General features: G+C 31.0%; 1 protein-coding gene across 10 annotated transcripts; it reads right to left on the reverse strand.

The window, feature by feature from the left end:
* Positions 1 to 242: 242 nt before the first annotated feature.
* LOC145328574 (uncharacterized) lies at positions 243 to 26053 on the reverse strand. 10 transcript variants are annotated; one of them, XR_013882508.1, is made up of 22 exons: positions 25916 to 26053; positions 23973 to 24032; positions 18396 to 18455; positions 17883 to 17996; positions 15267 to 15415; positions 13103 to 13189; positions 11999 to 12057; positions 11541 to 11640; positions 10997 to 11084; positions 10655 to 10720; positions 10263 to 10318; positions 9761 to 9884; positions 9220 to 9278; positions 7782 to 7921; positions 7451 to 7555; positions 6879 to 7071; positions 6400 to 6586; positions 5867 to 6009; positions 5047 to 5146; positions 4262 to 4382; positions 2348 to 3655; positions 243 to 2141 (listed from the first exon to the last, which is right to left on the reverse strand). XR_013882508.1 is itself a non-coding variant. In XM_080172354.1 (21 exons), exons 1-21 carry the CDS (start codon positions 26036 to 26038, stop codon positions 3597 to 3599), a joined length of 2178 nt encoding a protein of 725 aa, XP_080028480.1. In that variant the 5' UTR covers positions 26039 to 26053; the 3' UTR covers positions 2282 to 3596. The 10 variants fall into 10 exon arrangements, 5 of the variants coding, with proteins under 5 accessions (XP_080028480.1, XP_080028473.1, XP_080028466.1 ...); XR_013882522.1 differs by lacking the exon at positions 243 to 2141 and having other exon boundaries at positions 2282 to 2926; positions 3357 to 3655; XR_013882520.1 differs by lacking the exon at positions 243 to 2141 and having other exon boundaries at positions 2282 to 2980; positions 3357 to 3655.
* Between the last annotated feature and the right edge of the window lie 1556 nt (positions 26054 to 27609).

The raw sequence follows: 27609 nt of genomic DNA on the forward strand, positions 1-27609 counted from the left end.
AACCAATAGGCTTTAGTAGTTTAATCAAATTAATTATATTATTCATTTCAATCTTAACCCCCTATCGCAACTATTCTACTTCTTTTTTAATTCATTAATTATTTTTTTTTAATCTTAAAAGTCTTAGTTACATTAAGTTAATAATCTTGTAAATCTCGATTCTAATTATTACCAAAAGTTTTATTTTTTAATGCTAGTTATGCACAACCTGGCCAAAAACTAAAAAATCAAAAAAAGGTAACTACGAAAACAATATCTATTTCATTTGAAAGGCATACTTATATATATATTATAATATATTTTTATATAATCTATACTTTAGATTGATTGTACTATTAAAGATAAATATAATTTTGTTATTAATTTAAGGAGGACAAACACAAGAATACAATTAACAAGACATAAATTAGCACACAGTGAGGAAAGTACACAGAGTACGAGAGTACTAGAAGTACACAAATTCAAAAAAGTACAGACGCATAACAAATAAAAATCAGATAAATTTCAATTAGAATGTCAATATAAATTTACAACAATTATAAAATAATTATATTTAAAGATTTTCAATAAAAATCAAAATTTGCTTTTATTTTTAAACCCGTTTTAAAATGACTAAAAATAAGGTTTTAATTAGTATTTTTTTTAAAATATATAATGCTTTTGCATGTCTTTCAATAGGTGATATAATATAATCTAGAAAGACAAAGTTTTATATTAAGCTCCAAATACATACTATTAATTGCCTAGGTAAGTTATTTTTACTGTTGTTAAACCAAAAAAAGATATGTTTATTGCATAATTAAGGGGGGAATGCTTAATTACACTTTCAGCATGAGATGTTCCAGAAAAGTCATTGTTCGCATCCTAATTATACGATGAACACTATTTTTGTTAGCCCCGAGGGGCCAAAGGCCTAGAATAACAAAACTGATAATAATAATATAACTTTTATTTTAGTATCCAAGAATGTACTAGCCATACTCGGCGAGGGTGAGGTAATAAAGAGTAGGTCCCTTGAGACAGCGGGTCAAGTACAATTGTACTTGAGCGTGGACCTTGAGCTGGCCCTGGTGCTAGCATACAAAAGTGTCTTGTCCTACTCCATGACTACTTAGGTCCAAACACTAAGAATTATGGCTACACACACACACACACACAAGAATGTACTACTATACATGATTTTTTAATATGGCTGGGAACCGGTTAAAATCTTGCGGATATTAATCGGTTTTGAGGCCATACTGGAAAAATTTTCATAATCTCAAATATTTTTTATTGGCCTACAAAATTTGAAGGAAGAACAATAACTTTTCTGGAACCACTCACGCTGAAACTGGACTGATGCACATTGCACATTGCACATTCATCTTTCCAATTAAAATAATAGGGGTCAAAATAATTAAGTTTTAAAAATCTTAAATTTAAACACAACAAATATTATTTAATGATAAATTCTATATGATAACATCAAATATATCTAAATTTTCCCAACATTAAAATAATAAATATTATATCATTATGAATGCCACTTAACAATAAAACAACAATTAAAAATAAAATACTTTAAAAATGATCAATAAGTGTAAATTTTGTATTTTTACAACAAATAAAAATAAGTTTTCTTATTGGATAAATATAAAAAATATACTTTTTTGCATTGTCTTTAACTTTTTAAATTTTTATCCGATTATTTGAGAAATATAACATAATCTAGTTTAAGTCTGATTAAATAAGTTTAATTAAGATTAAAAATATGTTAACAAAATAATTTAATTTAATACCAAAAATAACAAGAATTTATTTTTTACATTTAAAAATCATTAGGTATAGTACGTAATTCTACTTTTTTAACCAAGAAAATAAATAAGATTGATTTTTAATGATATACTTGACTTATCATTACCTATGAAATGAAAAAAAAGATTAAAGAAGATTTAAAATTAGGAAATGCAATTTAAAATTTAAAAGTTTGAGATAAATGTTAGTTATGTGCCATCGCAGTAATTTTCATAGTTTTAAACAATATTATATTGCTGAAAAACAACAGTTAAAATCATGAATTCACAATCAAATAAAGTCCATTTCAGCTATTTATATTAACAGTTTAATTTTTACAGATGGATAATTCATTTGAAGAAAAACTACCGCTCCACTTATTAGAAATTTACATTATTGAGTAATGCATGTTAATGCACAAAAATTAAGCCTACTAATGCCATCTAATAAAAAAAATACCGTTAATTTAGATTGACACAAAAAATCAAGAATTATAATTTTCTTGGGGGGGGGGGGGAATAACCCTCCCCGTAAAATTTACGACAAGTTAAATACAGGTTTATTAATTAACAGAGAGGTAGGATTTAGCAAATTGTGCTTTGAAACAGTTAAGTCATAAAAGTGCTGTTTTTAAACACTTATCATAAAATATGTATAACTTTATACAAGATTTTTAAAATCACAATTTAAATTTTTTCTAATTTATTGATAGATTTAGTATGATTGAGTTGATTGTTTTATATATTATCAATTTTAAACAGGACTTTAACCAGGAGAGGACATTTTAACAAAAGAAAAACTATTTTGCACCACAAAAATTTATAGTCAAGATATTTAATATAAAATGATAGTACTATATAAATAATTGTTGGAGTTGAAGTAGTTTTCTTCAGATAAAATATTCTTTCATAGCCATAAACAATAACATTATAGTACTACATAAAGGCATTAGATAATGGACAACAATGGGGGGGGGGGGATACAGGGACAATTAGGCTAATATTGATTTCAATAAATAACAAATAATGATGAAAAATGACAAGAAAAACAGATAGACCAAATATTAAAAATACTTCTTTTGCCATTAGATATTATTTACTAAAACCAATAATAGATTTATAAAGGTAAGAGATTCCAGCTCGAGTAAACACTATACAATTTCTAGATTAATATTGCTATCCATAAAGGGTGTCAAATTATGAAACTTAAATAATATGTTGGCACAAAATTTGGTTAAATGCCTAGGCCTTCTAAAGTTTTAAAAACTTGCAGCTACGCCCCTGGACGCCATTTAAGAACTTGAGCTTGTGGGGGTTGAAATCAACCATCTAAATGTGCATTTTAATTTCTGAAGTAAAAAAATTTTGGTGGGGGGAGTACAATTCTCCAAAATAGTTTTAAACCTATCCAGGACCTATGATAAGCTATATTGTAAAGGAGCACCATGTAGGTTAGCAAGATCCTACAGTATACAAACACACAGGAATCCTGTTACTTTTGTATAAGGATTATCGAAACATAAAAACAAAGACACCCTTTGTTAATGCCAATTGTCGAAATTTGGACTAGCTTGTGACAACATTAAAAATTTATTTTCTTTTTTTGATGTAGATATTTCAATTAAAGAGCACAGCACTGATTTAGCTCATTTATGATGTGAATAAATTTCTCTATAACTAGTATTTTACAATACATACAGTATACTCTATAGCACTTGATTTAACTTCACCGGTATTTTGTAACTTTGTGATGCATACTTCTGCAATATTGTTTATATCAGCTGATTATTGATTGATTGATTGGTAGGCTGTTCAGTTCAACTATTGACCTCCCATGCCTTCGTTTTCAAGAGCTTCGTGGAATTGCTGGAAACATGGCACTGAAACAAGTTAACTTTATCACAGGAATAAGGTATAACCAACAAGTCTTCAATTTTACAATGTGTTGCCCCCCCCCCCCCCCAAGACAGCTGAAAAACACGTTTAGGTTTCCTGTTTTTTTCCGGTTTAATTTCGTTGTTGGGATAAGCTGAGTTTATCCTCAAATTAATTTCAATTGAAATCAGTTATACATACTAATAATAAGTTCATATAATGCCTCAGTACACTAGGAAAAAAACATACAAACTTATTCTTATCTTTTATAGGTAAACAATCAAAAATTTCGCAGCGTTTTTTTTCGTAAAAATCATTAATTTTTCAAAAGATTATAGAATAAATATTTTTCTTGTTTTCTTAATAAGAAAATGGACCACAAAAAGCTTTTCACAGGGAAAAAGCGTATTGATTTTAGGCAAACTTGGTAAAGTGAATGTAAAAAGATCCCCTCAATACTTGCGGATACTTGCATAGTACAGACACATATAGAACTTGATTATTAAACAACAAAAAACCTTATTTTTCCTTGTTCTTGATATACAAAATGATTAAAATGGCCTACTTTTTTCTACCACATCTGGGAAAACAGACGAACTAAAAGTGTTTACCTATGCAAAGGTTAGTCTGACATTCTGGGCAATGGTATTTAGTTTTTCTCCTCAGAATCCGTCCAGAACCATCCGTAGTGTTCCAACAGAAATTACAAGACAATGCAGGTCCATCCCGAGCCTAAATATTCAATATTAATACTAAATTCCATCCCTGCAAGGTTTACAAGAATAATGGATAGGTATAGGATGTATGTGGATATATTGACAGGGGAAAATTTGTCGTCAATTTAGCTTATTAATTTGGGTTTCATTTAAAGTTCAGTTAGTTCATCCAGTAGGAGGGGAGGAGATGGGATAACAGGTGTTGATGGGGAGTATGATTATTTTTGCCATCTGCGAGTATTACTTTATCGGAGTACGTGAAAATCTGGTGTAACATACAAGTAATAATATTTCGATTACATGAATATATTTTCCATTGAAAATTATAGCCCTAGAAACAATAAAGTTTCTAATTTATTATCTAATTGTGTAACATAACTGTTTCTGTCAACGCGAAAGAGTGGACAGTTTATTACACAAGTCACCAAAAATTTATAATAACGTTTTCTTATTCATTGGATTAAAAATTTTGGGGACTTAAGTGAATTTTGATCGGTTGATTTATCATTTTTAGTGTTCAAACGTTTCAGCCACTAAATTAAATACTACAGATGGGGTAATTTTCTGTATCGTTATTTGTCGACCATTATCTTAACCTTTCAGATCCCTGTGTTTCTGTAGGTAGTGAAGCTGATTTTTAATCTCTAAAAAAAATAAGATGTTGAAAAGTTTAAGCCTACCTTAGGGCAATGTCCAAATTGTTCGGACTGTCCAGAAAGAGGATCATCCCTAGTTGATCTTGAGATACTACTGCTGGAGTGTAACAAGTCAGGGTTAGCCCTGCAGGAATACATACATCAATCATATTTTAAATAATACCAGGTGAAAATCATATCTGTTTTTACCTAGTGGAAAAATAGTTTGGCTGATTTTTCTGTGTATTTTTCATTTTTACTTACTTACTTGTAAATATACCTAGAGATCTAAAGAATAAGACAATGACCTATAAATTGATAAACATCCCCCATAAAATACCTCTTCTATAGATTTCTTAATGGTTGAAACGTTTGGACACCTAACTTAATGATCCAACCAATCAGAATTCACTAAAAGACCCCAAAGTTGTTAAGCCAACGAATAATAAACGCTATTATAAAACTTTTAGGACAAATGTAATAAACACTTAACAGCCCATTGTCCCCTCTCTCTCTAAAATAAACCTCTGTTAAGACAGTAAGTTGCCCAATGCAGATATTAAAAGAGTAAAAATTTAGTCCTTCTCAACGGGGAGGAATGGGACATTGGGCTGTTTATTGCACTAGTGTCCAAAGATTTATTATAACGTTTTCTTATTCGTTGGCTTAATAACTTTGGATACTTTATTAAATTCTGATTGGTTGATGTGTTGAGTTGAGTGTCCAAACGTTTCAACAACTAATTCTAATCTACAGAATGGGTAATTTTGTGTGTTATCATTGCGGATGTACATAAATTTATTGGCCATTGTCTTATCCCTTTGGATCCCTGCCTAATGATACTGTTAAGGTGATGAATGCATGCCTTGAGTAAGGTGAGTGGTGTGTGGTTGGAGGTACTAGTGTGTCCATTGCGCGGGAGCGGGGCACTGACATAGAGGAGGGAGGGGGCTTCCTCTCCTGAAAATCATGTTCATAATGAATTGCGGCATTGTTCATTCGTTCTCTCTAGATTGAAAAAATAAGAAATTAATGAAAACTTAATAAATCAGATTAAAAACAGAAAAGTTTTGGTAGATTCCGTTATAGTTCATATGGACCATTAATAAATCATTTAATGAAAGTCGTATTTTTATGCTTATTTCTGGTAAGGTTAAGTAGTGACTTGGAGATCCTTGTGACAGTACCCCATTGGGATAGGTTTGAAAGTAAGAGACACACGCAGGGACTAAAAATTTTTCTTTTTAATTTGAAAATTAAGTTAAAGCACCAAAATTTCAAGATAAGTTATATCGAAACAGGGACGAAATAAAAAAATTATAAAAAATATAAATAAAAAATCTTATAGATACGTTGTAATAAGGGATTTAGAGCACCTTGAACGTGAGCAAACATTACCTGATGTAACATTGATTGACTCAGATGTGGGGGCTGTTCATACGGGGGCATCTGGGGGTACAACAGGGATGGGGAGGGTATAGAGGGCGGATACTGGTGGGGAAGGATCTCATGCACAGGCTCGTTCTCTGGAATAACTCTGACCGATGGCAGGCTTGGCCGCAGCAGGTTAGCCGGCGGGGTCAACCTAAAATTTAAAAGAACATTAATGAGTAACACATAAACAAAAGTATTTTAGCTAATTTAAATTAAGAAATACAATAGTATTTAGTTTTCAGATAAAATACATATAAAACCTTGATAGAAGCTGCGTAATGACGGAAAGAATAATGCAGAGTCCAGAAATTTAAGAATAGCTGCACTACTATTAGTTTTGTTTGATAAACATGTGATTCCAATCTATTTAATTAATGTTTTTGTGAGGTAATTTATTTTTAATGATTAGTTAACTTTAATTTGATTTGGTTATTCTAACTAACCTAGGGCCAGGTCCGGAGCTAGAATACAAGAGGGGCAGGGACTCAAGGCCACACAGGGGGTCCAGGGAGGGTTGGCGGGTAGTTGTGCTGGGCGGTGGGCCAGATATCATCGGCGGAGAAACTGCTGGCTCTGGCGGCGATAAAGGCGGCTCGTCTATCGGCATGGGTGGCCGAGAACTATTGGCTGCGCTACCTGTTAAATAAAAAACTCATAATTTTAAGTTAAGAGATATGAAGTAAATGTTGATGTTACCTTATTTGTTCTTACTTTCTTTTAAACTAGCGGCATTGGGATTTGGGGAGGGAAAATTTTTTAGGGGCTATTTCTCCTTGGAGGGTGGTGGTACCCTCCAAATAGAAATACTTATAAACCTTTATGGTACCTTTTATCATTTTTAAGGAAAACCATTGATATCGATTCAGCAGTCAGCAAGGTCCATCGGTACACACAGACACAAATCCTGCTACTTTTACATAAGGGTAAACAGAAAAATCTTTCCAGAAGTGGCATATAATAAAGATATCCCTTTAGCCACTTTTTCATGCTTTACCTCTGTTTATCCGTTCTTTACCTGAAAATAAACTGGATCCACCGGAGGAGGAAGGAGGTGAGGAATAGCTCTGTGAGGGGAGAAGGGGGTGGGATAGCTGCTTCACCAGTGAGGCGGGGGAGCTCACTAATAACAGATAAATATTTACTTTTGTACAATTTGTTAGTTTGAGAAAAAAGTATGACACTTTAAAAAAATACATTGATTCCAACTTTTCAACCAGTAAAATGCAATGAGATTTGTCACAGTTTATGCATTTAGAGGCAATATAGTTTTTTTAGTTAAAATATCTGTAATTGCTACCAAAATGATTTTAAAATTCTGTCAAAGTTAAAGAGAAATATTTATTTTCCTGTAATTGAGGGTGGTGAGGGGGGAGGTTCACTTTTAGTGACTCCGCCCCCTCCAGAACTGGATTCCGTGTCCTCCGTGGCCTCTTGGCACTGCTGCCGTTTCAGGAATCTGCCACGTTTGAACTTTGTGCTCAGTGCTCTAAAAAAAAGAAAGATACAGTTTTATGAGCAAAAAGTGATCTTAAAATTAAAGAAAATAATAGAGCGGGCATGAGCTATACGTAACTCTACCCACGGGGTGAGGACCTTGTGCCGAATATTAATTGAGTCTTAGAATGTCAGCCAATAATGTCTGAAATATAAACACAGCCATGTCACTGCAAAAAAGCAATTTGCTAGCAGATGAAAAAGATCTCCACCACTTGGGCCAGGTAGATGTCTGGGTTTTACAACTATACTTAGACGTGTACTAGCTCGAAAAAAAAATTGTATTACAAAATACCTAAGTTTTCAAATATTTTTTTCAGCAATACACTTTTTAAATTCCTAAGGTAATATTTACTTTAATATTTCGACAAAATACCAAAATAAAAACTTTAAAATTTAAATTATGTAACAAAAAATTTAATGTTAAGCTCGATTATCTAAAGTATTAATTTTTTAAAACTAAAATTGAGCTGTGTGTTTTTCCTTGGATAGTCTCTTTTCAACAACAATGCCGTGTATTATTCCATTTAACTATTTAATGTGAAGCACTTAAGAATTTAAGAGGATTAAATAGTTAAGATAAAAATTACAGATGAATTGTGCCTACACTACACGCGTTACATAAAAATAAAAACATCAAAATTAATTAGAATTATATAACGATATTATGGAAATACAGAGAAAAACAATACACAACCGGCCACGTTTGACTTTTAAATAAAGGATTAAAATACATTTTAATGCTAATGGTGGATTTAATTATTGACTTTAGTACCATGATATAATACTTTTAGAATTATGTAAGTAAACATTTAAAATGTGGATGGAGAAATATGAAAAATTATTTCTCTTGTAAGGCCAGAAAAAAAGTAATCATTATTGAAATGAATTGTTTTGTATGATACCAAAAGTATTGGCAAGTTAATCAGAAGTAAGCTCTTTAGTTTCCATCCTTTTGTACTTGTTGGAGTTTGTTGAAAGTGTCAAGGCGACAAAAAAAAAGTGGAAAACAGAACTGTATTTGGACTACTAAAGCGAGTTTTGTTAACAGTTATTTACCTCATATTATAAAAGACAACTTTCCGTGAATATTAAAATGAAAAAATATAGGATCATACCAGTTTTTTTAGCCACGATGGGCCGAAGACCTTGGCTAACAAAACTAGTATTAATTTTATGATTTTTATTTATTTTTCATGGAAAATTGTCTATAATAAGTTGCTATACATGATTTGAATGGCTGAGTCCGGTTCTAATCCGGTTTCAAAGCCATTCTGTAAAAATACTTACCCTTGTACTTCTGATGCCGAAACTGTTCTGACAAGAGTTCTAGGGTGTGCTCCAGGTACCTAAACAACCAAAACATTATGTAAGCCATAATGGCATTAACCTCAAAGTGCATTGTCGAGCATTGTAATACCCACCACTCATATTTTTATATACGTATGTTAGTTATTGTTGGAAGGTAGGTTAGTTTATGTTGGAAGTTGAGTAGCCCCACAAGGGTTACGTATAGAATAAAAACTAAACCTCTCCCCTTAATTTTAATTCATTTAAAATAAAAGTTTTGGGGGTTCAGTGCTCGATAGGCACTTTAAGAAAAAGCACCGTAATATTTAAATAATCAAAATTCTTCAAATTAATGTATTTTAGACTAAAGTAAAGTGTTTGATTTAATAAGATATTTCAAGATTTTTAAACATTAAACCATTTAACTAAAAATAAATACTTAAAATAATGCTAAATAGTTGATAAGGAATTCATTTCCCTATACTGTTAAAGCTCAAAAACACAATTATGACTTCCAGGCAAAAGTTATGCAATGAAATACCTGTAAAGTATCTTTAATATGTGCTTCATTCTCCTCCCTGTCAGAACTATGTGATATACTCCGTGACAAGGATAAGCTACTCTCTAAGTGCTTGTTCTCTTTATCAGAGCGTCCACCCTCGCTACTGAAAATAAAAAAGATTAAAATAATCTACGAAAAACGCAAAATTGTCTTGTAAAAAGGAGAACAATGCTAGATTTACAAAATTTTAGACAAACAAGATTAGCTTACATGAAGACTTGCACCTTTTAAATAAAAAAGCTACACGAGTCTTTTTTTTTATTCTGTATACCTTATAATATTTTAGAAAATAATATTAAAACGGTCAAAATATGTCAATTTTATACTAGACAGACATCCTACTTCTCCATACATAAAAATAAGTCTAAGAACGTAGTGAAATATTTTCACTATTAGTATGGCAAACTACAATACTTCACAGACTACACTAGGTACCTAGTTAAAGAATACCCTCGTTATTATTCTATGTAATCTTTTTTACCTTGAATGCTGCATATCTGAACTTTTGGATCCAGAATCAGAACCTGTACGTCGAGCCTAAACGGAAAAAGTTGAAGAGAAGCTATGTTACTTAATATTAGTATAAGAATCTTAAGTGATGAGACAATGGTCGATAAATTGATATATACACCTAATAATAATTGAAAAACTACCTACTCCTTCTGTGGATCAAAATTATTGGTGGTACAGATTGGACACTAATTAAAATTTAATAAAAGTGTTTAAAATTTTGAGCCAACGAATAGGGTTATAAAACTGTGGGTACCAGTGCAATGTAGGTAATTAAAAGTTCATTGGTTTGATCAAAGACAATGGTTTCTATACTTAATTCGTCTAATCAGTAGATTTAGGTTTCTATTATTAATACATCACCTGAAACATAGCTCTCTTCTTCTTAGCAATATGCTCTGTATCAGAACTGCTATACCTACTAGGAGACCTGTTAGCAACAAAAACTTTTGGCTTATTATACAAAGCAACATTTAGAATTAATTTTCCTACTTAATTTCGAACTTCTGATAAATACTGGTTATTTAAAAATGTTTTAAAATGCTAAATACGCTATTATAACAACATGAAATGCTTTGTTTGGGTCTAAAAATCACAAACAAATTTTTTATACTAATAATCAAAAGATTTTTTATAGCTTTAGTTTTCGTGCAAATATGATGCTTACATAACAATAAAAGTATAAGAATGTAAATTTTTTGTTTTCCTGTCTGGTAAAGGAGAGGTGGCCCCAGGTCCCCCTATTCCACCCCCAGCAAGACCTACCCCACCCCCACTGTCTGCACTGTCTCCCTCCTGATGATTGTATTCATTAAAATCAAGAACATGGACGATTACTTAACGTAGCTACGGAGCTTTATTAGGGAAGGAATATCATTGTATGCATTCATAAAAAAACAGAGACAAAATTTTTATTATGTTATCAGCAATAGAAACAAAATTTTAACTAGCCGAAAAGTTAGAGAAAATGCCAAATGCGAGAATTATTTTCTACTGTTTTTTTAATGAACATTAAAGTAAAACAATAGAGGGGGAAAAGGTTCAATGTATGTCCCCCAATCCCTACCCCAAAGACCCTGTGCTAACTTTCAATTTAAATATCAGACAATAGCTACACAAATTTTAACACAACCAAAATACAAAAAGAGCAGAAAGCAATTTACTAGCAGACGAAAAATATCCACAACACTATATCCAGGTAGTTATCTGAATTATATATCTATGCTTAATACATTTATTTAATGAACATTCCTTTTTAGTTTCTGGTTCTGTACGCTCATCAGTGCTGGCACTCTCTGCGTCAGACCGATTACGGAACTTCTTACGTGCATAACTTGTTGAACTCGAACCTGCAAAACAACAGGCGTTAAATAAGTTATTAATTCTCCATGTTATATTTACAATTTAGAATCATACATATTGAAATGGATTTATTATTACTTGGATCTTACACCATAATCATAAAGTGAAACTAGTAGCGGGTTGTAATAACGACCTCTGCCCCTTTTCCTAATCCCCTCCTCTCCTATTAGTTAAACAAACTGACCTATAAATGACAAGGGAAATAGCAATCTAAATTGACAATTTTTCTCCTGTCATATTATCCACGTTTATTTTACAACATACATTCATTTAGATAATTTTGTTTTATTTTGAAATCTACCTATTTACCAATTTTCTGGAGCATACAAAGAAAATATTTCTCACCTTGTTTATTTGTAGAAGAATGTGTGGGGCTAACCGGTGGAGAAATTTGTCTTTTTAACCTACAATATACATTACAGTAAAACATTTATTTATATTATTATGATTCTAAGCTTTAGAAAGGGCATGTAATTAAGGATGAAAAGGATTTATTTAAAGAATTTTCAAACTAATTTTCTCATTGATGTTTTATAACAGTAATAGTAGATTCTCCCGTAGTTTCTAGGGTCTTCATTCTAAAGTAGGGGCATACAATTAAGGAACTCTTAGTCCATCTGTTCATGAGACATAAACAAACACACATAACTTTCTACTTTGTGTATAGAATAAGCAAATTACTCTGACCTGGCTTGAAATAAATGGTTATAAGAAATATGGTCCACAGTTGTTTTTTTATATATAAAAAAACAATCTACATATAATACAAAGTAGAACGATGTCTGTCTGTTTGTGTGTATGTTTGTAGCGAAGGATCTCGCTAACCGCTGAACCGATCGGGTTCTCCTTTACAGGGTAGCTTCTCATAGGTCCCGGGAAGGTTTATAACTATTTTCTTGGGGGGGTGGGACACCCCCAACCCCCCCAAAAATGAAAAATACCCCCCCCCCCCAAAACAAAAAAAATTCTTCTTAAAACTAAAATTAAATAGTGGGGTCGACTACCCCCCCCCCAAAAAAAAATCCCCCCCCCCAAATTTTTTTTTATTATTTTGAATCTAAAATACGAAAAATTGGTTTGATCAAACCTCTTGGGGCAAAGCCCCTAGAGGCTAGGGGCGAAGCCGCTAGTATTACTAAAAGGGAGGAGTAGGTTGCGCTAAAAATCCGTAAAGGTTGTGAGTTTTAAGTTAAAAACAGTAGGTAGTAAAACGATAAAAATTTATGTTAAATTTAAAAAAAAAAATTTGTCTATAGTTCTTTTTAATAATAAATACCTACACATATTTCGTGAATATTATCGTTCTACTACTATTTTTAAGCCTTAAAACTCACACCTTTACGGATTTTTAGTGCAACCTACTCCTCCCTTTATTATCAACATGAAACATGAAACATTCAGACTGACAGACCAAGCTAGGTAAACTTATAGAGAAGCTTCTTTGCTCACCTGGATATGTCCAGAGGTCCAGAATCGAAGCTAAATCCCCTGGATTCTGCAGAATGGGCCCGGTGGGGGAAAAAGCCTCCCTCAGATCTAAAAAACACAAAACTTGGAGAAATTGGATGCTTATGTGACAAAATAATGCTAAGGAAACAGCAAGGCTAGACAAATTTAAATATTTTTCTCGTATTCATTCGAATCCGGTGAATAGGAACCGGTTCTCATCCATACGAAAAAACTATGTCTAGCATCGTATTATATCCAGCTTTCTACGAATATAAAAATGTACAATCATAAGATTAAAACCATTTTTTTAGCCGGTGCCTTTGTACATTAATTGTACATTCTATATCCGCGGAAAGCCGTTTATAATACGATGCGAGAAATAACTATTACAATTTTATAAAAGCTTTGAATTCCTAAAAGATAAGAAAAAAAATATTTTTTCCAGTAAGGCTTTGAAACCGATTAATATAAGCTGGATTAGAACCGTTTCTAAATCATGAAAAATCATGTATTTCATCGTATTATATCGAATTTCTATGGATATAAAAATGTCTAATCATAAGATTTTAGATAAGAAAGTTTTAATCTTATAATTGTACATTTTTATATCCGCGGAAAGATGTATATAACACGATGCGATAAATAACTATTTTGGTTAGTAAAATTAATAATAAGTCGGTGCAATACCTACCCCCCCCCCCCTACAAGTGGGGCAAAGACATTAATCAAAATTACTTGTATTATTGTTTAGTAGCTCCGCTACTAAAAACTTCATTAATCCTCTTATTGATAGAGACACATATTGGATAATTAAGGAAAGATTGGTTAAAAATAACCTTCAGTAATCTCAATCCAAAAATTCCAATAATCAATATTAGTTTTTCCCATGATTTTCATGTATTATGTTAAGTACAACCATAAATTTAAAAATCTTATATTTTAATGTATAACCTTGGTCTTTAAAAAAGCATATACGTTGCATAGATATAAAAAAATTCTATTTTTAGGTTAATTTAAGCATTTTTTGGCATAGGTGTTGAGCGTTTACAGTAAAGAAAATTATGAAGCACATATTTAAAGAAATTATAAAAACTCTGGGAGGGAAGGGTCATTGGACTGTATATTATACTGGTACCCATAGTTTAATCAACAAAATCAATATTGATTGGGTTGTACAAACTTGCAAAATCGGGTGAACGCATTTCTCATAAGAGACTAAAAACAAATCTTTATACCTAGTGAATAAAAAAATATTTTTGCACACGGAATGATTGTATTATTTAGAATAAAAAGAATGCATAGATAACCTAATGCATAGGATCATTGCTTACAAATGTATAAATAAAGATCGTTCTTCCCAAACAAAACCTAAATAAACAATAGTATAGCGGCTGCTAAAATCTTATAAAATGCTAAATTTAAAGATTTCCCAATAGTGTAATAGCATCCTCCCCTTAATAAAAAAAAATATTAGTTTAGTACCCGCCCCACCCCAAACTACCCCAACAAATTAATTCTTTTATTCAGAAAATTTTGTTAAAATGAAGTAGGAGTTCGTACACTACCTGATTATCGTTTATACAACTTCACTGTTTTCATTTTCACTAGTTTCATATTCTATTTAAGTACTTAAAGTCAAGTTCAAATCAAAACAAAGTTCCAGAGATGCTGTGCTACTAATATTTTTTGTTATTTTGTATGAATACTAAAATAGAAATACTGCATTCGCTGCATTCTTGAAGCGTATATTCATATCCAATTTCAAAATAAATATTTTTACACTGACTACACACTACGACACATAAACATTTGCTATTTTTAATGGTGTGTAAAATGTTTAATCTAAATTTTATAATCATTCAATAAAAGTAACAGGATGTGTGATTGTCTTGACCGATATCGTTTTCCTTTACAGTAAAGCTTCTCAAATGTCATTGAAAGGTTTATAAGTATATTAGAGAAGGATACCACCACATTCCTAAGAGAAATCTCCAGTACACCCCCAATCCCCCAAAAAATTAATTTTATTTATCTATTTAAATTAAAAGTAGATGGTTACTACCCCCCCCCCCCCTTCCTTCAAGTGCCCTAGTGGTCTCTTGGGGCGTAGTCGCTTTTCCTACACAACAAAATACTTGTGTAAAAACAGGATGAATCAATTTACCTGGATCTCTGTAGATATTCAGGTAGGGACTCTGTACTGGGTTGCCTGCCCTGCTGGGAGGGGAGGGGTAGAAGGCGAGGGGAGCCCAGGTACGGAGACAACAAGTCATTGTTCTTCTCCAGCCCCTTGATTTGAAGCGCATCCGCAGTCTGAAATATTGGTATCAATTAATTTCTATTGAAACCTCAGAGTGTGAGCGTTGTTGGTTGGGTGCTACCACTTCAACGACTAACAAAAGTATAGTCAACACTGTGTTTTCGGCGATAATTTTTTACCCACTGTCAAAATTACACCTTTACCGCTGTTATATGCAAGGTTTTGTTGTAATTTTCACAACTATGAAATTAAATTAGGCTGTCAAATTCACAGTTTTCATGACAAAAATGCACCTTTTTAATACTTGATTGTTGATGTAAATAAGACAGGGCCATCTGTTTGTAATACCAATCCTTATATTTTACAAAAATTTGTCTAACTGTCTTATACAATGTTTGGTTGTTTGCTGCACTAGATCCTTGCCAAATGTATTTTTACTTAAGGATCTAAAGGGATAAGACAATGGCCGATAAATTGATATACATCTCCAATGAGGACACAAAATTACCCTTTTTGTAGGTTAATATTAGTGGTTGAAACATTTGAACATTCAACTTAATAAACCAACCAATAAAAATTTAGAAAAGTCCCTACCTACAGTTCTTAAGCCAACGAAAAGGAAATATTATTGTAAAACTTTGGAGACATTTAATAAACAGCCCAATGTTCCTCTTTCTCAAATTTTTACTTTTCTTTAAAATCATTTTGATGTCAGACGCCTTACATGGCAGTAATATATTCGATTCTGGATTTAACTAGTTTATTTACTACATGTGAGGACGTATCAATAGTCGCTTCGCTACTAAAAACACACGAGCTGAATAAAAATCAAAATGCATCTAAATTCCATCTAATAGAATCAAATCATTTCATAAATTCATTCCCGTAAAAAATTTATCTTTCATACATTCCTGCTAAATGAAAAGATGTGGAATATTCTGGTGTTTACTTGATTTTGTACCAACTATTCTGTAAAGGTATTCTATCTCCCTTTCTTTGTTTATTTCTTAAAACATTGAAAAGAGTAAAAAAAAATAAAATGATCAAAATGCACAGAATATTCAAACATTTTTAATCTGTGATAGAGGGATAAGTTTATTGAAAATAAATCAGACTAGCCTTCCCTTCCCCGACGTCCAAAACATAAACACTGTCTATGTAGAAAATAATGAGAAAACAAAATCTATCTTCCATTAGCTTCAGAGTGCTCATTCATGAGAATTTGCAGGGATTATATGCTAGCATATGATTTTTTTAAAGACGGCTGCGATTTGGCTCTAGCGAAGCTAGTTGCGGCTGCGGTGAAAAAAGGCTACATATCGATGTTAAATTGGTAAAGCCACCATTTATTAAGGCAGTTCCATCCTGGCTAAAGTCCCAGTAAAAAGTGAGGTTAATACAGTAAAAGAATAGAGGTATTTGGTCTGATAGCTCCGGAAACACAGTCGGGCCTCTAAAAAAAGCAATTTGCTAGCAGACGAAAGGGTTCTCTGTAATTTTGGACAGGTAGTTTTCTGGATTATACATCTATACTTATACATTTATTGTCAGTTCTATTGAAAAAGAGTCGTGTTCAGCTCCGGATCCACAACGCTGGGAATTGGAAAAGGTTAACCAATCAAAAATATATTTGTTTCATGTTTCATACACTTTTGTAATATATAAAGGTAATAAATGATTCAGCACACTGAACAGTAGAACTAATTTATAATTCAACATCTACTATATCTAACTTAAAGGGATTGTTTTATAATAAGGATTTAAAGACAAATTATATTTGTTACACTTCAACTATTGCATCAATTGTAGTAAAATCTTATTTGATAATGCATAGAACTAAATTTGAGTATTCTTTGTTTAGTTAAGAATGTAAAAATTTCTGTACACCCGACCATTACAGAATATGTTAAGATATCTTCTTTTTTAAACATCTGAAACGAATTGACATTAGCTACCTAAATTGGGAATAATTTGAACTATACCTTTTTGCTTTTGATATTTTATACCTATTACATAGAATATAAGATAAAAATTTGCAAGCTGTAATATTTAGAAAACTACGTGGTAGAATTTGCCACCCTCATAAAAGTAACAGAAAAAGTATCTTAGTATGATCCCAAACTTTTTAATGAATCATATTCGTGGAACTAACCCAAATTTCTTTTCTTTTGTAAAACTTAAAGGTTTGGAATTTTCTAGATTTTACATTTTCTATTCTTCTGCGAAAACAAATTGATTGATTTTTAAAATTCTTTTGTTTTATACAGAAGAAAAGAAAAATTTTTGTAATTATTTTGATTAAAATATCTGAATAATCCTGATAGACTGACAATCAGCCTATTAAATTACAGACGTCTAAACTTACTAAAAAAAGGGCATGTGTCTATAGAAGTCCAGAAAGTTTATTGGCAGAACTATTGACAATTCTGTTTCACAATTTTTTCTTACATTATGACCTTCTGTCATCTATCTAAGAAGACAGACAGCCTGTCTATTCCTTATCAGGACAATTATACTTACTTTTAGAACCCCAGGTAGTTTATCGGCAGAAACATTGACTATTCCATAATACATAAATTTGACAACAACTTGTAAATCTTCAAAGGCCACATCCTTCAGGATAACTATTGGGTGCTGAAAAAAAAACTTCATTAGAACATTTTTAAAAAAAAAGTGAACAATATATCAAAGAGACAGCTTATTAACTTTATTTTTTTATTTTAATTTAACGATTTTAATTATTCAGGGATCTTAAGGGAAAGCAAGATAACTAAGATCCACAACCCTCATTAAGATAAATAGTGTTGTAACTTCTGTAGATTTATAACATATTGGTGAAAAAATTTGGACACTGACAATGAAAACCAACTAATCAACATTTATTTATAGTACCCAAAGGTTTTTCAGTCAACGAATGAGATATCATATTCCAAAACTTTGCACTAGTGTAGTTTATATAACAATAACCCCTTCCTTCCTAAAAAATATGTTGAAGCTAAATAAATGTAAATGAGAAATAATGAGTTTTCTAACCTGACAAGGATTTGCCGCAAATAATGACTGAAAGTATTCTGAGCAAGCTGATAACACAACCTGAAAATAGGATCATATTAATTTCTAATAAATTATGCAGATATTACGTAGCGCACATAAATGCGCGAAAAAAGAGTTATTTCACGCGAGTTTTCTTCAGTCAAGCTCTTACTGTATTTCAATATATTTTGGTTATTTAAGATTATTTATAGGCCTTCTTATAACGCTTATAACGAACTAAAACATGTTCGTTCAGCCGTTTGGTAGCTAGCATTGAGTATTTAGTTTATTCTATTTATATCAGTTGTTTTATCACTAGCTTCTAGGGGATTGATGGGATAGGGAAAGATAGAAATCTAGCCTAAAACCATCTCAAGACATTTATAAAGGTTTCTGACAATAAAACTCATTCGGACAAGCAAATGGTTAAATCTTTATATTTTAAAAACACTTTACTATATATTAAAGAATAACTTATTCAATGACTGACGACAAGATAGATAAACAAATTAAGCAGATTAAATATGTTATATCAAATAGATGCTAAAATTCAGACCATTATCTACAAAGCATTCAAAGTGAATAAAGAACAACCTTGAGTTATAGAATAGCTTTGCTTTTACATACAGCATGACCCTCGAAAAAGTATTTTTAAGCATCTGCAGCCCATATTTCTCAATGAATTATCAAAAAATGTATATGTCCTTGTTCTCTGTAGATTTCTACATAAGTAGATATAAAAATATTTTTTTTTACATCAATTAACAGCTGAGATTTTTAGAGCCAAAGTTTTGAAAAAGTGGCTGAGGAAAAAGTAACTTTTCAAGAAAAATGTTTTTTTAAAGTGAAATGACGTGTTTTCCTCATAATTTCAATACTTTTTATAAAACTTATATAAAGATGTTTCCAAGAAATTTATTTCATGCTGAAAGTACTTTTTTCACTTGCTCTAAAAGGCATTTTTAGATTAGTGTAAATTGCAAAAACACCCTTACAGAAAGAAATCCTATAAAAAATAGTAGCAAATTGAAAGTTTACACAAACAGAAATCAAACACTTTTTATTTTATCAAAATAAGTTAAAAAACCAAAAAGTTACAGCTACAAACTTTTATTAAACATTTAACAATTTAAATGATTTTTATGTGTCTTAGATTAATTTGATGAGTGGGCGTGAATTTATTGGTAAAGGTGGCGCTAATCCTTCCGGTAATGAGCATAAATTGGGGAGGAGTTTATTTAAGGTCATATTAATAAGTGGGAGATATTATAAGATTTGATGGAAAATGGTTATAAGAAAAATGTATTCAGTAAAATTTGAAAAGTAGTTTTTTATATGTAAAAGTAACGTTTTTTAATGCAATAAAAAATGTATCAATTGTAAACTTGCTCTTCTTTCTTATTTGTTTTTTAACTGGTTGATAAAAAGTAATATACTAATAAAAAACTAAGAAATATTTAGCAATATCCAGTTTCTCAAGAACTTTTTCCAAACTTTGGCTTTAAAAATCTCGGCTGTTAATTGATATAAAAAAATATTTTGATATCCTTTGACGTAGAAAATTATAGAGAACAAGTAGGTACATATGAATCTTTTAATATTTTATTGAGAAATATAGGCTGCAGATGCTTAAAAATACTTTTTCGAGGGTCATGCTGTATAAAAGATAAAATGAACATTCAAATAAAATTCAAATGAATACCTTATACAAAACTACATGGTTTATTTTTATTAGAACAAAAGTATTGCTTAAAATAACCCACTTGCCATTGACAGAAATTAATAATCTATATCTCAATTTCTTCATTGTGTAATAGGGGCGAAGCAATTCAAGCCCTATTTGGCGAGTCCAGCGAAAGAGCCCCTAGCCTAGTGATTCTATCAATAAAATACTCCAAGTAGTTACAGTTTGAAGATTTATTTAGAACTTCTACACATTATAAAATAATAGCTTTATATACAACAAATTACAGATATTGGGTTAGGTAGAAAATGGGTGTGGAGAGAATGAGGAAATGCGTTCCAGGTGAAAGGCAGAAGGGCAGGTCAGTGTGGGGGGGTAAGGCTGGTGTCCCCCGGAAAAGGGTAGGTTGGCTGGAACATGAGGGGGAGGGGCAATCCTTTCCCCCGCTGGCGGCTGGTAGTGTTGAGCTGGTGAGCTGTTTTGTTAAGCTGGCGGTCAACAAAAGAAAGGGTTTGTTGAGGAATGTGCTGGGTGGAGATTAAACACCTGATTGCTTATCGGGAGTCTAGGAGCGTAGCATGCTCTGGGAAGTGACAGTCTGTCTGACTACCACAATTGGGTTGGGGAGTTTTGTATAAGAAAAAATATTTAGCGATATTTAACAAATTATGCCTTAAAAACTGGTTTTTCCAAAGTACCTATTTTTGAAGATTTTTGGATCATGACCAATTTAAAGAAATTGCAAATGTTACGCATACTGTTAGAATTGTCATAAACTCTAGATTTTGGTAATATAGGTATGTATCATATTCATGCTATTTGTAGTATAGAAGCTACTTTGGAAAATGTGAAAAAAATTTGAAAAGTTTTAAGTAAGTTGGGACATTTTACCACGTAGCTCCTAAACTATGCGTAGCACAGGAATACTAAAACTAGCAAAAACTAGAGTTTATGACGATTCTAACGATATGCATAACATTTTTCTACTATTAACTACAATTTGAATTTTAAAAATGTACGCATTTTTGCACATCCTTTAAATTGGTCATGATCCAAAAATCTTCCAAAAATATGTACTTTGAAAAAAAATGTTTTTTATAGCATAATTTGTTAAAAATAACTAAATATTTTTTTCTTATACAAAACTCCCCAACCCAATAAAGAAATTAAGATATACAATGACAATTGGGTTATATTAAGCAAAACATATTAATATGCTTTTAAAATAATTGAGGATATAAAAGATATTTAATCTTTTTCAAATACTTCCAAAAGTTTTTTTTAATCCTTGTTTTAATAAAATATAAATACTGATTCTTCTAAGATAAGTAATATTAACATTTTAGGATTAAGAATAAATAGAAAATTAATAATTGTTAAAAAGTTGGAAAAACGAGAAATGAAAAATTACTGCTACTTCCATGAAAATATCATAACTGTCATCCCGGCCATTTACGAGGATGTAATGGACATACATACAGACATGGACATACAAACTAACATCCTGTTACCCGAATTCATATGAATTAGGTTTTTGAGTCTAATCTCTTTAGTGAAAATATCCCTTCCAGAATAAAATGAATAAATATGCAGCATCATATTATATATTAATACTTGTATTACAATCAAGATCAACCAAAATTCATTTAAACTTTACAATGATGAAGTTTAGTTTAGAAACTATTTATCTGTTAATAATATATTGCTCTGTATATTATAGCAACTACGACCCTAGAGGCCTCTAGGGGCACTTAAAGGCGGGAGCTTGGTTTCGACAACCCAATCTTTTATTTTAAAGGGGTAGTTTCACGAAATGCATTTGAACTTAATTTAGTGAACCGCATATTTTTTCCTAGTAAATGGGTTAAACTACATTTATATGGCATATATTTGAAATAAATTCAATTTTCTACCACGTAGTTTCTAAATATTAAGACTTGAAAATTGTCTTTTTGTGATATATGCAATTAAAAAAGATGATTTTCAAGACTTGACATTTTAAAAACTACGTGGTAGAAAATTGAAATTCTTTCAAATATATCCCATATAAATGTAGTTTAACCATTTAACCAGGATAAAATATGCAGTTCACTAAATTTATTTAAAATAAAAACTACGTGGTAGAAAATTGAAATTCTTTCAAATATATCCCATATAAATGTAGTTTAACCATTTAACCAGGATAAAATATGCAGTTCACTAAATTTAGTTCAAATGCATTTCGTGAAACTATCCCTTTAAAAATAAAAGAAAATATATTTTTTTATTTTTTTTTTGGGGGGGGGTTGCGAGGTTAAGTGGCGATTTCTCTTGGGATGATGTGGTACTCTCCTCCGAAATAGAATTGAACCTTCACAGGACCTATGTGAAGCACCCTGTAAAGGAGAACCATATCGGTTCAGCAAGATCTTTCGGTACAGACACACAGATCCTTTTACTTTATTTTAAGGATATTCGTTTAATTTCAGGGATCTGAAGGGATAGGGCAATGGACAATTATTTGATGCATATCCCCATGGATTATGAACAAAATTATCCCCTATGTAGATCAAAACTATTAGTTGAAACGCTTGCAAACTCAACCTAAGGAACTAACAAATCAAAACTGACCATTGATTATGAACAACAATTAACCCTTCTGTAGATCAAAAATAATAGTCAAAACGTTTGAAAACTCAACTAAAGTACCCAAGGTATTTAAATCAACGAATAAGAAAAACTTTTAATACAGGCGTAATTTAAAGTCGAATGTCCTCTCCCTCCCTGTATAACTTTAATTATTTTGATTAATTTTGAAATTTTAATTCAAAATAACCCGAAACAAATGATAAATATATACATTTAATCAAAATATTATGAATACATTCCTAATATCAAAATTAAGATTATATCTTAGATTTTATTTAGAGTTTAGAAAATTTATATTTCTTAGTCGCTCAATAAGAAAGTAAATCAACATTTCGTAGCCGCCGCAGTTTTCACAGATCCGTTAGGTCGCTTTTTTCAAAATTTACTTTGGTACATCTTAGCACCAAAGAATATTTTTTTTGTATTTAGATAGATGATTTATGTTTACCTATATGTTTGTGCATCTTCGCCTATTCTACCATTTTGTATTGTTTTTTTTTAAATTTTGTAAGGTATAATTCTTGTACTTTTTAAAAATGATTAATGATTTGGTTAATTTAAGGAAGTTAATTGTAAAATTGAGATGAAAGTTTTAATGAATTTTAAGATTGATATTGCAATATTTGAATTATTAATATTACTTCAAATAGGATTAACAAAATATACTTTTGAAAGTGTAAGGATTAGTTTGTGTTTCTTAAACTTCGGTTATATATCAAAAGTAGAAAGCAAAGTACTTTAAGTCATTAGTCTGATTCAAAAGGCCGCTTGTATTTTATTTTATAAATCCCTAATGTTATCTTTTCAAGGTGTAACTCATTATAAAACAGAAATTTGACAAAACCAGATAAATCTTTTAAGGTTGGTGTACCTCTAATATTAAATCAAATGTTTGTATCAATTTTTCTTGAGTAGAAAATATCAAATGAGCTTATAGCCTAATTAAGGTATAACATACGCATAAATATGTTAGCCAGAGGATTGGATACGTGGATATAGTGACGAAGACAATGTTGTCGTCAATTTAGGTTGCTAATATAGTCCTCAGATATTGGTCCCCATGGTAAGGGGGTAATGTCATTATACCTAATGATTAAGATAATTGTTAAATTAGCCAGCTGTGAGAATCATTTTATCAGGTTATGCGAGAATCTCTTACAATATCTACGCATTATATATCTATAGCTAGAGGTCAAACCTGTCACATACTAAATACGACCCGACAATAATTATAGAGTAGCTACGATACTAAAAGAAATGGTAACCTTGTGAGCTTGAACGTGTCTTCCTTCTGCTGCAAGGGAAACATCAACCAAAGATTCGGCCTAAAAAAGCATTGATAAATTAGTTGAATGGATGTCTGTCTAACTAAACCCTAAACATAGGACTACTCCTATACAAAACTTACTATCATAGCTTAAAACATATTTTAAATGCATTGGTACAGTTAAAACAACATTGACCTATAACTGGATGGATGTCCCATTAAGTTTAACTAGCTGCTACCAGGTGAGTTATACTTTAACCAAACAAAGAATAAGAAATGATATTTAGACTACTGAATAGAATACTAAAGTTAAAATTAAATCATGAAGGGGGGAAGTTTTGACACATTTGCGTAAACAGTGAGTATAGGCTTTATCTTTGGACTGAGAGGATAGGTTATTAGGGATAAAATCATTCTTATATGATAAATTTTCCCAAGTTTTAAGATTTTTTGGATAGGCCTCCAGATTCAGGAGCTGCAGGCATCCAGGTGGTCTCTGGACAGGCAAAAATCAAAATTTATTTTTGAAGAGTTAGAGGTCATTTTATATAACAAAATATGCATATTTTAAAATATTATTTACATATTTGAACAAAAAATATGCATATTTTGTTTAATAAGTTGACCTCTATCTCTTAAAATTTTTTTTTTTATTTTTACATGTCCAGAGATCAACTGGAGGCCTACAGCTCCTGAATCTGGAGGCCTGCAGCTTCTGAACCTGGAGGCCTATCCAAAAAATCTTAAAACTTGGAAAAATTCATCACATAAGAATGATTTTTTCTTTGATAACCTTTCCTCTCAGTCCAAAGATAAAGCCTATACTCACTGTTTACGCAAATGTGTCAAAACTCCCCCCCCCCCCCCTCATGACAAACTATTAGGTCTGTTAACTAAATTATTTAGCAGTTTTCATAACTCTAAATTATTAGTTATTTTCAGAATTCAAGAAACACCTAAATATTAGGAATAAAGTGTGTACTTTACAAATATTCATTGCTCTAATGATATGAAAAAAAAATATTTTTTAACAATCATTTCTCATAACAAGGAACCAATTAAATTTGATATTATGTAATAAATCCGTAATTGACCCTTACAAATAAGGATATGATGACAAAAAAATGAAAGAAAACATTGTGTTAAGTATACCTATTTATTACTTGATTGATAAAAGTTCCCTATGTCTGTATTTTTTTTTTAACTACAAATGATTTTATTTAACTAATCTTAATCTATTTAGCTTCAGGGAAGGCAAGGACATTACACTGTAAATTACACTGGTACCCAAAATTATCTTATTTGTTGGCTAAAAACTTTGGTTACTTTTATTAACTTTTTAACAAATATTTTTTTTACAGAAGAGGTAATTTTGTTTACTATTTTTGAGGATGTATACAATTTTATATTTTACTAGCAGCTTCGCGTGTAAACTCTAGCCTCTAGGGGCTTTACCCCAAGACGTAACGAACTGGGTTTGATCAACCCCTTTTTTATTTATATTAGGTACATTTTAAAAGTAAAAAAATGGAGAGGAAGATTTTTTTTTTGTTCAGGGGGGTGCTAAGTAGTCGACCTCCCAACTTTTTTATATTTTGTTTCAAAAAAGGAAAAGAAATTATTGGGGGTGGGGGGGTTTGGGTGTTGGGGGTGTCCCATCCCCCCAAATAAAGAAATTAGAAAATAGTTTAAAACCATCACAGGACAAGTAGGTAAATTCGATAAAGAGTAGAGCCCAATCGGTTAAGTGGTTTCTGAGATCTTTAGCTTCAGACAGACAGACATCGTTCTACTTTGTATTATAGATTGACCAATGTCTTATCCCTTAAGATACTTGATTTAGCCAAAAATCTTGTTACTATTTAACTTGTATCTTTACCTACTAAAAGTTTTTTAAAAGGTTATATTATAACATTGTAATGATAATTAGGTATATTTTACCTGATAAAGGCCAGTAAATACAGAGACTAGATTCACAGGATGATTATTCCACCTCAGAGAGAAGTATTGAGACCCGGGATTACTTCCACCCCCTCCTCCTCCTCCCATACTACCCGCCGCCATTTTGAATTTTGTGCGTACGCGCGCAGTTGCCGCGCACTATCTTTAAAAATATGTGCGGACGCGCAAATGCTACGCACAATTTTTGTAATTGATGCGCACGTGCAAATGCCACGCACTATCTGAAATGTGTCAGGTACATGAGTTTTACATTATTGAGTTGGTTTTAACTTAGATACCATTTTTATTAAGTTAAAAGATAAAAAGTGATGTAAAAATACAAAATTGAAAGAAACTGTCAGTAATAAATTACCAAGTTCCTTATATTTGTGTCTTTTAACATAATATTAATGGAGAAAAATATAAATAAATAAGTAAAGTTAACAAAATAATTAAGAGGTAACACAATATTAAATAACAGTTACATATTTACAATAAAAATATTATGTTAATTTTTGTTGAAAAATGCATAGATACCTATTTGTATATTATTTGTAAATATTTATCCAAAAAGTAAAAAATGTACAAAATTTGATGCTAAGTCAATAATGAAAACTTCATTGGCAACTTGCAAAATTCCTTAACTGTTTTCCCACTATCCAAACTTATAGGAAGGTAAATAAATAAGGCATTCATATAAGCAGGAAAATTGCATTCAAATAGCTTTGAACAGTTTTTTTTGCACTAATGCATAATTGTTTTTATAAGGATTCATAACAAAGGTTTTGTATATTTTAAGCAAATTCATTTAATGCAATTAGCTAAATCATTTTAATTTCCATTTTTTCACATCATTGTGAATGAATAAGAATGAAACAACTTGAAAAAATTGTTTCAATCAAAGGATCAAATTTCAGTGATTGGAATGTATTGTTTTATAGAAGAAAACAGTTAGTTATATTCTAGTCTGACTATTGTCAGAGAGAGAAGGGACAATAGGCTGTTTATTACACTAGTCCAAAAAGTTTTCTTATTTGTTGGCTCATTAATTTTGGGGACTTTTGATTGGTTGATTCATTAAGTTGAGTATTAGAACTAGTTCTCGGCTATACTAAAAAATCATTTATAGCATCGTATTACATACATTTTTTCTACCAATAAAAATAAAAATCATAAAATTAATACCTGTTTTGTTAGGCCGGGCCTTTAGCTAAACTGGTTTCAATCTTCTATTTTAATATTTGCGAAAGGCTGTCTATAATACTATGCGATAAATATCTTTTCTAAATTGATCTTCCCTGAATTCTTCGTCTATTTAAAGTGGCTAGACAATAATATTAAAATTCATCATAAAACCAGACAAAAATTTTAACATGAATTTTAGTTAAATATCATTTCATAACAAAATCTCTCTCTTTCTCTCTGGCCTCTTTAAAATAATATTTTATAAGTTCTCAGTAAAAAATAATACAGTACAAACTACCTACCAAAACATTACATATTATAAATTACGCAAAATTAATATCAAACAAGAAGGTCTCAAGTTACACACTAATTAAGGTACAGTTATGTTATGAGAATAGAATAATTAAATATCAAATATTACTAAACATATTACATAAGAGAGATTTTATTTTGAGTTAGTAACAAAATTATTCAATAGGAATAAAAGCTTTCTTTGTTTTAATTACCTA

The sequence above is a fragment of the Acartia tonsa genome, chromosome 1 (genome assembly GCF_053477335.1).
Source record: "Acartia tonsa isolate MP-2025a chromosome 1, ASM5347733v1, whole genome shotgun sequence".
In the NCBI taxonomy this organism is placed as follows: domain Eukaryota; kingdom Metazoa; phylum Arthropoda; class Copepoda; order Calanoida; family Acartiidae; genus Acartia; species Acartia tonsa.